Here is a 15,582-nt window from a genome sequence, read left to right on the forward strand (position 1 = left end):
TATATCTGTAAATATATAAAATAATTATTTACCTAAGATTTACTAAACGTTGACTATTTAACAATATCAAACGTTTAAATTGATTATTTTTCTAATGTACAAAAAAAATAAGAATAAATAACAAAATTGCCCATTAAACTATAGCATATGTGACAATATACCCCTCGATCTTTAAAATATCGATCTTTTCCCCTTAATCACCAGGTTTGTTACAGATCGGTCTTTCCGTCTATGTTGGATCACGTTATGTCAGTTATGTTTTCACGTGTGAGTCACGTGTTACTGAGTTGAAGGGTATTTTAGTAAACTCTTAGATTATCATCAAATAATCATTAAAAAAATGAAAAAGAATTAAAACACACACACACACACACTCTCTCTCTCTCTCTCTCTCTCTCTCTCTCTCTCTCTCTCTCTACATTGATGCAATTGCCTTGACATAGAATATCAAACCCCGTCACCTTCGCCGAGATCTGGCGACGATTGAAAGTCATTGTTTGTATTGCAAACCTCTATCTCATCTCTGTTCCCCTCGTCGCTCGCCTCCTCGCCAGAGCCAGAATGGTCCTGGAGTTCGACGATCTCCGGCGACCCATCGCCGCCGCCTCGGACACCCCCGAAATTGTCCATCATTCTCTCCTCTCGCTGCTTCGAACCTTGTCCGACTACGGTCTCTCCGATCCAAAGGCAGTCTCTCACTTCAAGTTCATACGCTCTCAGTTTCCAGAGAAGGTTCACTCGGTCCGCTTCTACAACTCGCTCCTCGAATTGTCTCTTCGCCGGAGGGACTTTGATTCTCTGTCGTGGCTGTACGGGGACATGGTCGGCTCAGGGGTTGAGCCCAAGACTTACACGTGTAATCTCTTGATTGGTGCGCTATGGGAGTCTGGGAATTCGGAAGATGCGTGTGAGATGTTTGAAAAAATGCATGTGAAGGAGGGGGTGTTCACCGAACGATTTTCAAAAGCATCCTCAGATCAAACTCTCGTATTTTCCATTTTCTTCCTCTTCGTTGTCTCCATATTTTGAAAACCCTCGCGCGATCGCTGCTTCCTCTTATTCATCATCTTTGCCCCAATTTCGACCTTCGTTTTTCATACTTCGACAACTCGCCGCCATCTCGTCTCGCTCACCGTATCTCGCCATCGTCACCAGATAATTGTTCAAACTTGTTTATGTAACTTGATGGTATGTGTTTTTGCTCCAATTTTTATGCTCTGTTTTATTTTATTTTTCTTTCGATGATTTTCTTGATAATTGTTTGATATTTGATATTACAAAATGTAGATGGTACAATTAGGTGTTATTTCCCTTTGCTTGTGTGTGTAGAGAAGAAAAGTAAATAATTTTCTGGTGGTTTGAAAAAAAAATTAATTGGGCATTGTTCATCTTTTCTCTCGAAGCCTTACAGAAATTTCGTTTTGATGCAGAGGATGATTTATCACCTCTCCTTTCATCTAGCCAGGAATCCTAGAAATTGTTTTCATCTAGGTATGTCAGAGTCAAGACGAAGATGAACAACGAAGGAAAAAACTCGATGCAGGTTGGAGATCGATATTGAAATTGGTGGATGTGTTCTTGATGCAGGTTCGAAGCTCGCCGGAGGGAAACATCGGCGTTGAGATGGGTGGCAATGTTATCAATGCACGTCTAGAGCTCGCCGGAGAGATTTGGAGGAGAGAGAGAGAGAGAGAGAGAGAGAGAGAGAGAGAGAGAGAGAGAGAGAGAGAGAGAGAGAGAGAGAGAGATGGGTGGCAATGTTATCAATGCACGTCTAGAGCTCGCCGGAGAGAGAGAGAGAGAGAGAGAGAGAGAGAGAGAGAGAGGAACTACGAATATGGCTTTATATTGCTCTGATTTTGTTCAGATTTGAAGGAGATAGATGTATTTTAAAAAACAAAGTACGATTATTTTTAAATTTATTTTCATTTATTTTTTAATATGTTTTTACAATAAAACTAAGGGTATTTATGTAACTTCATTCCATATGGGAAACACGTGATGAAAAATGACTAGTTAACTGACGGTAAGTGACTAAGCATAGACAGAAGGACTATAATGATACAAAATATGATATTAAGGGACAAAAATCGAGTTTTTATATTATGAGGGGCACGTGGTTACAAGCGATGTAGTTCAGGGGCAAATATGTTATTTATTCAAAAAATAACTAAAAGCATTGGTGCACGTGCATCTACCAATATTTTTTTTTTGGAGGGGCTGAAAATATCAAAGTAAAGGGTTTATAGTATAAATTCCAAAAAGAAATCAAGGATCAAAGTGAAAATATCCACAAATTTGCCGAAATGCCAAATAATAAAGTTTTATTTTTTATTTTTATAATAATACTAATAATAATGAACGCGCAAACAAGAGTTTTTCAGTTTCAGTCTGTATAGAGAAAGAACTCCATAAGCAGAGGAAATGTCACATCCGGTCACTCTTTGACATCACTCACGTCTGAAAAACCAAAACAAATCAAACAAAGAGAAAAGTAAATCCATTACTTTCCCGGGGAAATTCCAAACGGAAAACCGGCTGGCCGATGGGCCGAATTTCGTCTCCACCAGACACCACCTTCGACGACAATGCCAGCTCCGGCGGCGGCGCCGATCTAGGTTTCCACTCGATCCGCGACCGTCTTCGCTTCAAACGAAATCCTAACCCTAAATCCACCTCCAACCCCGGCCATGACCGAGGAGGAGGAGCCGGCAGGGTGTACTCGGATCGCGCCGCCGCGCGGGGCCGATCCCACGCCTTCGGAGGCCGGTCCGGTCGGAGAGGAATCCAGTTTTGTCCGGTGAAAGGAAAGTCTGCGCTGTACCTGGTTGTGATCTCGGCGGTGTTCCTCTTCGTGACGGCGTCGGTGGTGTTGCAGAGCTCGATCACGTCGGTGTTCCGGCAAGGCGGCGGCGACCGGGGCAGGATGCTCAGGGAAGGGCTGAGGATGGGGACCACGCTCAGGTTCGTTCCGGGGAGGCATTCGAGACAGTTCTCCGAGAGAATCGGGCTCGATCGGCGGTGGCGGAACCAACCTCAGATCGCTCATCGGAGACCCAGGCTTGCTCTTGTAAGTGTTAATTAGCTACGTAGTTCTTGACTTAAATGAAATTCATTGCAATGCCATGCGTTTAACTGTGGAAGAGTTGGTGAATAAGAGCTGTTTATAACATAATCTGTCTTTGTTTATGAAGTTGGAAATTTAAAAAAAAAAAAGAAAAATTATTTGGAATGAATCAGAAATGTGTGATTGCATGATCAGTTGTTTAATGCATGCGTCGTTTGGAATTTTAATTTACAAAAGATTATTCAACATATCTGTTTGCAGTGAGGGTTTTTTCTCATGTTTAAATGCAATGCAGAAGTGAATTCGTCAAATTGTTGAGCTGAATAAACTGGTAGTATTTTAGGGAGTCAATTGTCTGGAATGAGATGAATCTTATGAATAGCTAAAAAGTTAAGATCTGAAACTACGTCCAAGAGTGTGTTTTATACTCTGAGAATGATTGTGAGGCCAATGTGTAGTTTCTGGGATGGAAGTTTACTACTGCACATGAATGTAAAATCCCCATGTTTGATTCTTTTCAGGTGTTAGGAAATATGAAGAAAGATCCACAGTCACTGGTTCTAATTACTGTAATTAAGAATATTCAAAGTCTCGGTTATGATCTAAAGGTACTCTTTCATTACACTCAATTTTAATTACGCTGTTGTTTATATGACATGTATGCATGTTACTGTTATTCTGTTAGAGAAAAGAGGCATTATGGATTGGAAAAATATATGCCCATGAGATACCAATACGGTTAATGTAATTTTCGTGTATGTGTACTTGTTTTGAATAACCCTGACGTTGGGGTTCTTTCACTCGTTTTTTTTCCCTTCCATTTTCCTTTAAGCGGCCTGATTAGTATTTTGAACTGCAAGTTTCATAATCTTATTAATCTCAGCAAGCCTGTTTGGCAGTTTTTTGCACTAGGTAATGGAAATGCACGCTTGATGTGGGAGCAAGTTGTTGGTCGGATTTCAATCATAGGGTCAGGGAATCATGACAGAATGGACTGGTCAATGTATGCTCGTCCCTTTTTGTAGTTCATTTTACATAAATCTATTACAATTCCCCTCCTGCACATTCATAATATGTGTAAAGTTGGAAACTCAAGAAAATACTCGAATAACTAGAGTGTTCTTTTTTGGCTGCAGCTTTGAAGGTGTTATTGTTGACTCTCTAGAAGCAAAAGAAGCTATTTCGAGGTATTTTCATTTTTCATTATGTTGAGTGCACTCTCTTGCAGATTGTAGTTCGCAGAAGTTGATGTAATTGTATATTATATCCGTTTCCCTCCATGGAATTAGGCATGTTTATTCTATATTTGCAAAAGATAATAGTTGTGGTTGTGGATGGGTGTCCCTCCTATTGGTACTATATTAGCTTAGGAGAGCTTATCATCAAAGCATATGGATAGGTTGAACAGAAAACAGAAGTTTTGATGACAAAAGAATGTTAATTATGTGCACCATTATCAAATTGATTTATTCCAAGCCTTTTCAGTTGAATTTTGTTACGAAATATGGCCTTGCAAGCTAGCCTAATTTGCACCACAATCATGCAGTACATAACCTCTCGAGCATGGTGGATATTTCTTGTAAATAGATTAGCTTTAAGTTTCAGCAGACCCCTGGAGAAGATGTTACTGTACGAAAAAAGCCATAGGCTTTCTTCCAAAGAATTAATTACACCAATGCAGAGACAATAAATTCACCAATGCAGAGACAATAAATCAATATTATCTAAATTTAATATTTAGTGATCAGCGAGTTTTATATTTATGCAGTCTTATGCAGGAGCCTTTTTGTTCAGTACCATTAATATGGATCATTCAAGAAGATACCCTTGCTACCCGCCTTCAAGTATATGAGGAGATGGGCTTGGTGCACCTTATTTCTCACTGGAGAAGTGCTTTTAGCAGAGCCAATGTTGTCGTGTTTCCAGATTTCAGTCTGCCGGTAGATTTGCTAACTTATTTTGTTTTTCTGTACTGTTTATCAGTTGTGGTACTAGTGTTTATTATCTGTTTCTCAAATTTCTTTCCTTGCATCAGATGTTATATAGTAGGCTTGACACTGGAAACTTCTTTGTCGTTCCGGGATCACCAGTGGATATTTGGGCCGCAGAAATATATGCCAGCACTCACTCTAAACTTCAGTTAAGGGAGAAACACGGGTTTAGTGAAGATGATTTCTTGGTTCTTGTGGCTGGAAGTTCTATCTTCTACAATGAGCTAGGATGGGACTATGCTGTCGTGATACATTCTATTGGACCCTTGCTAACAAAATATGCTAGGAGGAAAGATTTAGGGGGGTCATTTAAATTTGTCTTTCTATGTGGCAACTCTAGTGATGGACATAAAGACATTTTACAGGTAAACAGCTCTATGAAAGGATGATATTACGTCCACTCAATTATAAATGCCACAATACATCCCTTTCCTTCTAATAAAATGGAATTCAGATTTGACTGAAAAAGTTATGCTCTTATATGTATAATCTTATGTAAAAATAAGTCTATCATATAGCTAGAAAATGAAAAAAAAAAAGAGGTCTTTATAAGATGTTTTGAGTTCTAGGCGTATGATATATGATATAATGTTCTTCTCATCTATATAGGAAGTTACATCGCATCTTGGACTACGGGATGATTCTTTGAGGCACTATGGATTGAACAGTGATGTGGCGAGCGTATTGTTGATGGCTGACATTGTTCTTTATGATTCCTCCCAAGATGTACAAGGCTTTCCTCCTTTACTTGTTCAAGCTATGACTTTTGAAATTCCAGTTATAGCACCTGATTATACAACGTTGAAGAAATATGTGAGTATAAATACTTTCCTATTGATTTGAGCACGTACTGGCTATGTATTTTATTAAGAACTGGGAGGAATTGGTTGATGACCTGTTTTCTTGCAGATAGTTGATGGAGTCCATATGATTCTCTTTCCAAAACATAATCCCGATGCTCTCCTTAAGGAATTCTCACGCATGATCTCAAACGGAAAGCTATCTAGATTTGCTCAATTAGTTGCCTCTTCTGGAAGACGGCTTGCCAAAAACATTCTAGCATCAGAATGCATAACGGGTTATGGAAGAATTCTGGAGAGTGTGATAAATTTCCCTTCTGATGCTTTGTTGCCTAGCTCAATTTCTCAGCTTCATAATTTAACTTGGGAATGGAATTTGTTCCGGGATGAAATAGTATTACCAAGCAGTGAAGTGCTGAATATTGCTGAAGGAAGTGTACCCTTCAGAAAATCAAGTGTTGTCCTCGCCCTTGAAGAGGAGTTCATAATTTATAATAATTCGAAAAACGGTTCTGATGATGGAACCAAGAGTCTAGAACAAGATGTCCCAGATCAACTAGATTGGAATGTTCTTGAAGAAATTGAAAGCTCAGAAGAGTATGAGAATTTAGAGATGGAGGAGGTATGTTGTTTCATGTCATGGTTCAGCACTTATGTGTTATTTTTCTGTATGTTTTTCTCGTATTCCATTTTGCATATTTAGCCAGTCTTGATATGAAAAATATGTTTCTCTTCATCTTACCTGTAGCTTGAGGAGAGGATGGAAAGAAACTATGGTGTTTGGGATGAGATATATCGCAACGCTCGTAAATCTGAAAAGCTAAAGTTTGAGCTAAATGAGAGAGATGAGGGTGAGCTCGAGAGGACTGGCCAGCCTGTATGCATTTATGAGATATACAGTGGGTCAGCTGCCTGGCCGTTCCTGCACCACGGATCTCTTTACCGCGGTTTAAGTCTTGTAAGTACTTGTATCAACCTTTTTTTTTTTTGTATTGTTCTTTTCGGATCTCGGGTAGATATTTGTGATCGCAGACTCATTACTGATTTTTCGAGGATAAAAGAATGGAATTTTATGCTTAAAGAAAATACTCAAAATACAAAGTCCTAAATCAGCCTACTAACAATAAACTATTAGCTCTTCAAGTTCCTTTGCTAGTCTTTGTCCTTTCCAAGGAACATGTAATGTATTTGTAAGGTACATATTTCTCATTTTGAATGCTTGTTTAAAAACTGATCAAAATAAATTATCCTACAAATGTATATATTTGTTAGTTAAAACATAAAAAAATATTTATCGAGAAGAAAATATGAATGATACAAGGAAAGAAACTGGAATAGAAGAACAAAGGAAAAGGAATAAAAGCAAAAAAAAACCCAGTCCCTATTACATAGCACCCCACCCCAATCCATAAAATCATCTATAGAGATTGGCAGAGTGCGTTATAGTTTTTTTTTTTTTTTTTTTTTTTTTTTTTTTTTTTTTTTTTTTACTTTCTCAAAACTTTCTTTTTTCTTCTTTCTAATAACATTTAGAAGAAATTTTGATACAAGTCCAATAAATACTTAAGTTAATGTTCACAGTTTTCATATATTAAATAACTGTCAATGTCTTATCTATCTCTTCACTAAGTATAAAAAAATGCACAGCTCATAATCTAGACCACCAATTGTAATCAACTTGGTACCATTGAAAAGTTCTTGATGGCACGATTATATTGACACTTCTCATACGTTGTATGACTTCAAATTCAATTAACCGTGGTTATTTAATTGTACACTATAGAGTACAAAAAATAATTAGTATAACAAAAAAAAAATAGACTTTTATTTAATTTTCAAAACTTGTGTCTATATTTGAAATGGGCTTTTATCGAGTTACCTACCTCTAAAATTTAGTTTATCTTAATATCTCTCTTTATATATATATGTATATGTATATATGTATGTGTATGTATATATGTATGTATAAAACAGATAAATAAATAATTGAAAACCTCTGAAAAAGGAAACTGCAGGTAAGCTTTATCATTGATATATAAGCAATAAATAAAAACCTCTAAATAAGGAAAGTGCGGGTAAGGTTAATTATTAATATCAAGTATTTTCCTGTTGAGCCATTTATATAGTCACACTGACACTCCAACGAGTTTTCTTTTTCTTAAAGTCTTATCATTTCCAGTCATATTTCCTCAAAACATGTTAGTATAGCGCAGCTTGCTGTGGCAAACCAGCGGAGGTTCTGACATTAAACACCCAAAAGATATGTGCTAGTTAATCTAATTAAGATACAAGCAGCACTTGAAGTTTTATAGTGTCTTATCCAACATTCAAATATGGCAGTCTGCGGGAGCAAGGAGATTAAGATCGGATGATGTTAATGCCGTTGGCCGGCTTCCCTTTTTAAATGAAACCTATTATCGAGACATCCTCTGTGAAATTGGAGGAATATTTGCTATTGCTAAAAAGGTGGATAACATTCATGGGAGACCTTGGATCGGGTTTCAATCATGGCGTTCTGCTGGTAGGAAGGTATAATTCTTCTTCTATATGATAGTTCGTCTATATTTTGTTTTCTGGTAAACTAAATGGTTTGGTTTATGAGATTCAAAAAAAGGTTCTACAAGGCTGTTACAAAGACTAAGGGACCTGATAATGCCATTGGGGGCTTTTCTGTTTTGAATTTGGATACATTTTTATTTCTCTTCTTGAATTTGAAAATGCAGGTCTCGTTGTCTGAGACAGCAGAAAAGGTTTTGGAAGAAACAATACAAAAAAATATAAGAGGAGATATAATGTACTTTTGGGCACGTTTTAAAACTGACGGAGAAAGTGGAATAAAAAATGAACTTACCTTTTGGTCCATGTGTGACATTTTCAATGGAGGAAATTGCAGGTACTTCCCTTTCTTCAATCATTTTTTTTTCTATATTTTGTGCTGAATCTTGTCATTGATCGACTGTTAATATATGTGCACTAAAATAGTACAAAGTTGTTAATTGCAACCATATAGCTTTAAAAACTCAGTAAAATCATATTTAGGAGTGTAAAGAGGATGCACTAATTTTTTGGTGTCTACCTTTCTGAATTATTTAAAATGGTGACCCATGTTAAAACACCTCAGCCTTGACATTATTCTATTTCATGTTTTTTTTTTCAAATTTTATTAATAATGATAAGTTCTCGGTGAAATTGAACTTTGTGTCATGAATGCACACAGAACTGCTTTTGAAGTGGCATTCCGACAAATGTATGGCTTGCCATCGAATATCGAAACACTTCCACCAATGCCCGAAGACGGTGGCCACTGGTCCGCATTGCATAGCTGGGTTATGCCTACCCCTTCATTCCTGGAGTTCGTTATGTTTTCCCGGTCTGTTATCTTCTTCTCTTGACTGGCATTATCATATCTTTCAGAGTCTTTCACAAAACGATAGTCCCTTCCCCATGAAACAAACTAAACACCTATGGATGAAATTGCAGAATGTTTACCGATTCGCTTGACACCACGCAGAGGAACACAAGCAAAAGAGAGGCCTGCTTGTTGGGTTCTTCAGGGCTCGAGGTAAGTCACCAATGATTCTCGGTCATGGCTATAGTTTTTTTTTTTATATTTTATTTTAGAACTCTCATATACTTGTTTAATAATGGGCAGAAAAAGCATTGCTATTGTCGGGTCTTGGAAGTTCTGGTCAACATCTGGGCTTACCACAGCGGTCGGAGAATGGTGTACTTGAATCCGAAATCAGGTTCGATAGAAGAGCAACACCCGGTTGAGCAACGCAGTGAATTTATGCGGCCAAAGTACTTCAATGCCACGCTGTTGAAAAGAATGGACGAGGATTTAGCCGAGGCAGCCGATGATGGAGACCACCCGACCGAGCCGTGGCTGTGGCCGTTGACCGGCGAAGTTCACTGGCAGGGCATTTACGAGAGAGAGAGGGAACAAAGGTATAGGGTAAAGATGGACAAGAAGCGAAAAACAAAAGAGAAGTTGCTTGAGAGGATGAAATTTGGGTATAAGCAGAAGACGCTCGGTGCAGGATTATAAAGCTTTATAGTGGATTGACGAACATTGCTAACTCTTTCTAACCGTAGAGGCAGATTTTATTCGTTATTTATATACTGGAGATATATACAGGTAGTAATAAGGAGAGAAAAAGAGGCTTTCTGGACTTTGGGGGGACTTGGTAGAATATTACGTGTTATTCGTTATTTATTTCAAGTGAAGAAGAAGAAGAAGGTGCTAGAGGGCTCTTTTGAATTAGTTTGGTGGGTACATGTGATGTATATTCTTTGAAACGGTGGGAACAATTTTGATTCAAATAGACGAGGATTATTTATTTATATGAAGAAAAACAAAAAACAGATGAGGCTTATTTATGATTTGATTATCGGAGGGAGACTCTTAATTATTTTGCTCGACTATCTATTGCTGGAGATTGCTAAAGTATACGCTCAAATGGAAATCAATGGATGATATGATGAAACACTTTGTATTATCTCGTCATGGACACGTTGCAAATTATATCATTTGTGGCCATAAAGCTTTTTTTCATCTTCATATATATGCATGTTCCAAGTGATTAAAATTTAAGCTAAATGGATAACGATTGCATTTTCAAAAGAAAGACGCGAAGGCTCATTTTATTAGACATTTTTATTAAATATGCTCAGACCATCTCTAACTCATTCTTTATACTATTGCCAAAATAGAAAAATATCCTTTCACTTTTGGATCAAAATACTTTTAACTTTAATAAACCTCATTCCTCTTACAATTCCGCACGCACGCACGTTTTTTTCCTATCACAGATATTTATGTGTCCAAAATCACATCAAAATTTGTTTCCCCCCAGTGAAGTTTAATTACATTTAAAATCCAATTTTGAATTCACCAGAATGCACTAAATTTATTTTGACTAATAATCACTCTTCTTTTAAAAAATAGTCAAAGTTTTAAATCACATCAAAATTTGTTTCCCCCCAGTGAAGTTTAATTACATTTAAAATCCAATTTTGAATTCATCCGATTGCACTAAATTTATTTTAACTAATAATCCCATAGATCACTCTTCTTTTAAAAAATAGTCAAAGTTTTATTTTATTAAAAAAATAATTCATCAAATTGAAATTAATTGAACAACTAATTTAATTAACTGCACTTTTTATGCAATTACAACAAATTCTTCAAAATATTTATAAACAACTAGCATACTTATAAATGAGACTTTTAAATTATAGCCTAACTATCTATTTATTTAGGGAAATAGCACATATTTCTCATATTTCCAAAATTGTCATTGGTTTCATTAAATTTCGTTCTTATGTGTTTGTTAATTTCAGATTTTTTCCAGTTATTTATCATCGGATTTGAATCATATTGTTCGCCAAATCGGAGATATGTATTTTGTTTTTTCGAATGGTAAATAATATTTACTATCGAATGGTTTGACAGTAAATATTATTTACCATTAAAATTATCCTAGATTTACAACCAGGATATTCGACGACTCATTTGGAATAGATGCTTAGGATCTTTGATTTCGTAGATGTTCTTCTATTGTTCTTATATTATTTGTTCGTCTAGGCTAGTCATTTAATCGTTCTTAGTTTATGTTTGTCTAGTGTAGGTGTTTAGGTTCTTTGGTTTCTTAAAACTTCGTTCTTATTTGTTTGTCAATTCCAAATTTTTTTCTAGTTATTCATCATCAGAATTGAATCATGGAATCATTCGCCCAATCGGAGACAAGTATTTTGCTTTTTCGAATGGTAAATAATATTTACTATCGAATGATCCGACAGTAAATATTATTTACCATTAAAATTATCTTAAATTTGCAACCAGGATATTGGACGACTCATTTGGAATAGATGCTAAGGATCTTCGATTTCGTACATGTTCTTCTATTGTTCTTATATTATCTGTTCGTCTAGGTTAGTCATTTAATCGTTCTTTGTTTATGTTTGTCTAGTGTAGGTGTTTAGGTTCTTTGGTTTCTTAAAACTTCGTTCTTATTTGTTTGTCAATTTCAAATTTTTTCCAGTTATTCATCATCAGATTTGAATCATGGAATCGTTCGCCAAATCGGAGACAAGTATTTTGTTTTTTCGAATGGTAAATAATATTTATTAAGCGTAAATATTATTTATCATTTTTAACTCGATTACATATCGTATCATTATATGGGTAATTTTTCTGGGAATTTCAGGGCGATTGCAGCTCTAAGATATTCAGATCTCCAGTTAAATTATTCCCGTAAAGGCTTTACCAAAATGGCGAGTAAAGCAAGCAGCGAGTGGAGAGGCGCGTTGGTTGTTTTGGAAGGCTTGGATCGTTGTGGAAAGACTACACAGTCGAGTCGAATACACAAACACTTGGAAGGATCGGGTCATTCGGCTGAGTTATGGAGATTCCCCGACCGGACTACAAGTGTTGGGCAAATGATATCTTCCTATCTCTCCAACCATTCGCAACTCGACGATCAAACCATTCATCTTCTCTTCAGTGCCAACCGCTGGGAAAAGAGGTTTTGCTGCTTCTATTTGGTTTCATGAATCATTGGGTACTGAATATATAATGTAGTTTCTGTTTGCAGATCACTGATGGAAAGTAAGCTCAAAGCTGGAACTACAATTATTGTTGACCGTTACTCTTATTCAGGAGTAGCTTTTTCTTCTGCCAAAGGACTAGATATCGATTGGTGCAAGGTGGTGATGTACTCTACTATTTATTTTTATATTATCCGCGGCCTTAAATTAACAAGCATGATCATCTGCAGGCTCCAGAAATTGGTTTATTGGCTCCGGATCTTGTACTTTATCTTGATATACCACCCGAGGTATTTCTTTTCTAAGAGACCTAGCCATTGAATTATTTTTGGAAATTGTTTTCGTTGATGTTAGGGTAGTTTTGCAATTTTTCATAGCCATAGGTTCAATTTATATGTTTCAAGCTTCTTTGTTTTTGGCTTAGAAGTCAGAGAACTTCACTGTTTGCTTGCTTGTTTTGCATATGAGATAAAATATCTCATTCCTGCGGTTTTAGTCTGGGTCGCCCAAATCGTGCTCGAACTCCCAAACCCTTCAAAGATTAAAGGGTCTTTACATAAAGAATTAAAATTCCGATATATACCGATGAGCTTTGATGTAATGCGTGTAATATGTAGTGAACTAATACGCACAGGCCTCATATAACATCATTTTATTCGCAATTTCATTTTAATTGTGTTTCCAGTTGAGATAAAATCATTTTCAGATTTTCGTCTGAATCGATATATTATTTTAGTACTTGCCAGAAAGCTGCTGAAAGAGGGGGTTATGGAGGAGAGCGATATGAGCAGCTTGAGTTTCAGAAGAAAGTTAGACAATGCTACCAGACTCTCCATGATTCCTCTTGGAAGGTAACTCTTATCATATTCTGACATGCCATTTTATAGGCTTGTTTTTTTGTTTTTAATTTTTTTTTGCTCTAGTTCTTGCTTTAAGATATGTAGCAACTTTACAATTTGTACATTTTTTTTTACTTCTAGGCGCAACCTTGAACATGGATGTGTACTGGAAGAGTGGTATTTGTTATTATTTGGTAAAAAATGATAATCCTGAAGAAAGCCTATTTTCTCTCTTTCGGCGTTTAATTAGCCACAAAAAGCTTATTTAATTTAATAAAGAAAAACAACCGTGAACAAGTTTTTGTTTCTTCGGTGTCCTTGATTGCTGACAAAGTGGAGTCTAAAAGGCAGGAAAAACTCTCCAAGTTTATTGTCTGCCAAGATTGTTTTCTGAGTTTGTTTTCGTTGATGAATACTTGTTATTGCAGGTTATAAATGCTCTCCAATCGGTGGAAGATCTCGAGAAACAACTGGCAGGTACCGTTTCCGACTGTGTCGTAGCTTGCGAAAATGGGCAACCCCTAACCTTTCTTTGGCCAAACTGAAAGTTTCAGTATTTAAAGACTTTCAAGCAAAGAATCTGATTTTTTTTCTAACTTAAATTTACAATTCTTTCTTGGAACGAATATTATAATAATTTTTTGGAGTTCCATTTTGTTGAGAAAACAGACAGGTAATGTCCCAGTTGGAGTTGCAATTATTTATTCCCCTATGTTAACATAATGGCAATTACTATTTCATCAATTTGGCTTCCAGTGCCAAAATCACTCTTCACATAATTGCTAAATAAATAAATAAAAAGATTCTCTATTGTATACAATAATGTCGCTGAACGGTCTGATATTCGAACTCCACCATAGTATCGTCGCTGATATATTTTCCACTCCCGTAAGCGCTCTGGCCGAGGACGTAACCAACTTTAGTCTTTTGGTTAGACATTGCAGCACGACCTTGTATACAATATTGCAGAGACTTATCGGCGAGTAATCCTTACTATATACTTTTGGATCAACACAAACTTATCTATGCCAAAAGCTCGTTTGTATTCAGAAATGGAAGACAAACTTTGTTGTTTCTGCCTCCCCAACTACATCCTAGTTTATGTGGAAAAAAGAGGATGGGAAGTCGTCAATTCCTCAGGCCATAATCGGCTCCATGGTAAAAAAAGAAAAAGAAAAAGAAAAAAAAAGGCCTTTTGAATCAGATTCGTCATGAAAGGCATGAAGAGAAGTACGTTATTTTTTGGTCATGACTTTCGGCTGTATTCCTTCGTGAACTCGAAGATAAAATTAGGTGAAGGTGCTATCCATAGTATTTATGAGAAATTACGGCAACCCTGGTAAAGACTCAACACTTGCCTCCACCCTATAAGCCTCTCTATAGCTGTAGCCGAGCTTTTACAATGATCTTCCAGCCATATAGATCCCCATATTGGGTCTCCTTGATCCGAAACAATTTTATTTTCCCCAATGAATCAGCACATTTATCGGTTTCTCCTCATTTTGTCTTGAGAAGGGGAGGTACATGGTCCGATCTCAAAAGTTCCAAGTGTCTCGCCATAGCTTATTCAAAGGGATTATCCTAAATTATGTCATCCCCTTACAGACCAAAATCTAATAAGTTAAAATTAATCCAAAATTATGATTTCCCTATATGTGTTGGTATCAAGGATTTAAATGCCGTTTTTTATACCGTTTCGAGTATCTTGATTTACGAAAAATCGACATGCCGCCGGAAAATCGAACGAAAAAAATGTGAAAATGGCAAGTGAAATGTCGTTTTCGATGAAAAACCGACGTGCCGACGGAAAACCGAATGGAAATAATGTGGCAAAATTAAGGAATACATATATATATGGGTAAATATAGTTCAAATTTAAAACACTTGAAATCATACATATCTAGCATAAATGTTCTATACTGAATGATATACCACCAAATCGTTCATGAAATAAATATGTTCTGCAGATATATAGTTACAATTGAAAATGAAATGTATCAATAGAATCCCGATGGACGTCCCAGTTGAATAAAACTCGGTTGATTGTCTTGAAGCTCGCAATATTGGCACCATGTGAAATGCCCCTTTGGAAGTTTTGAACATAATGTCGTAGTCGCCTTGATCGTACCCCACGACATCACTTATAAGTGGACATTCTGGTACACATACTATAATGTGCTCGGCACCGAACTGATTTACGCGTACACCGAAGGTACGACATTCACTTCCTTGCGGATTATCTTGTGGTTGTGGCCCTCCTATTGGATTAGGGTAATGGTAAGTAGGACAAGTATACGAACCGTCACTCTGTGTGTGTGACGTAGTGAATGACATAG

The 15,582-nt window shown here is 36.6% G+C and overlaps 2 protein-coding genes across 2 annotated transcripts; both read left to right on the forward strand.

Moving 5' to 3' along the window:
* Positions 1–2,365: 2,365 nt before the first annotated feature.
* LOC149379026 (UDP-Glycosyltransferase superfamily protein) lies at positions 2,366–10,249 on the forward strand. The gene is made up of 14 exons (XM_089603013.1): positions 2,366–3,070; positions 3,589–3,675; positions 3,967–4,070; positions 4,204–4,254; positions 4,836–5,007; positions 5,103–5,423; positions 5,668–5,871; positions 5,968–6,480; positions 6,607–6,816; positions 8,199–8,387; positions 8,582–8,751; positions 9,076–9,228; positions 9,339–9,420; positions 9,511–10,249. The coding sequence occupies exons 1-14, from the start codon at positions 2,546–2,548 to the stop codon at positions 9,904–9,906; spliced, it is 3,177 nt and encodes a 1,058-aa protein (XP_089459139.1). The 5' UTR covers positions 2,366–2,545; the 3' UTR covers positions 9,907–10,249.
* Positions 10,250–12,034: 1,785 nt separating this feature from the next.
* Positions 12,035–14,037, forward strand: LOC149379027 (thymidylate kinase-like). The gene is made up of 5 exons (XM_089603472.1): positions 12,035–12,385; positions 12,455–12,566; positions 12,638–12,697; positions 13,154–13,258; positions 13,675–14,037. The coding sequence occupies exons 1-5, from the start codon at positions 12,042–12,044 to the stop codon at positions 13,789–13,791; spliced, it is 738 nt and encodes a 245-aa protein (XP_089459598.1). The 5' UTR covers positions 12,035–12,041; the 3' UTR covers positions 13,792–14,037.
* Positions 14,038–15,582: the final 1,545 nt, after the last annotated feature.

This window comes from Urtica dioica, chromosome 12 (genome assembly GCF_054948205.1).
Source record: "Urtica dioica subsp. dioica isolate 48M chromosome 12, U.dioica_male_clone48M_v1_H2, whole genome shotgun sequence".
Lineage (NCBI taxonomy): Eukaryota > Viridiplantae > Streptophyta > Magnoliopsida > Rosales > Urticaceae > Urtica > Urtica dioica.

Bases quoted from the DNA above. Each gene is read 5' to 3' on its own strand.
- LOC149379027 (XM_089603472.1), top strand. From the start codon at position 12,042: ATGGGTAATTTTTCTGGGAATTTCAGGGCGATTGCAGCTCTAAGATAT. The intron at 12,567-12,637 runs GTGGTGATGTAC...GATCATCTGCAG, and splicing joins TAGATATCGATTGGTGCAAG to GCTCCAGAAATTGGTTTATT. The intron at 12,698-13,153 runs GTATTTCTTTTC...AGTACTTGCCAG, and splicing joins ATCTTGATATACCACCCGAG to AAAGCTGCTGAAAGAGGGGG.
- LOC149379026 (XM_089603013.1), top strand. From the start codon at position 2,546: ATGGGCCGAATTTCGTCTCCACCAGACACCACCTTCGACGACAATGCC. The intron at 3,071-3,588 runs GTAAGTGTTAAT...GATTCTTTTCAG, and splicing joins GGAGACCCAGGCTTGCTCTT to GTGTTAGGAAATATGAAGAA. The intron at 6,481-6,606 runs GTATGTTGTTTC...TCTTACCTGTAG, and splicing joins AGAATTTAGAGATGGAGGAG to CTTGAGGAGAGGATGGAAAG.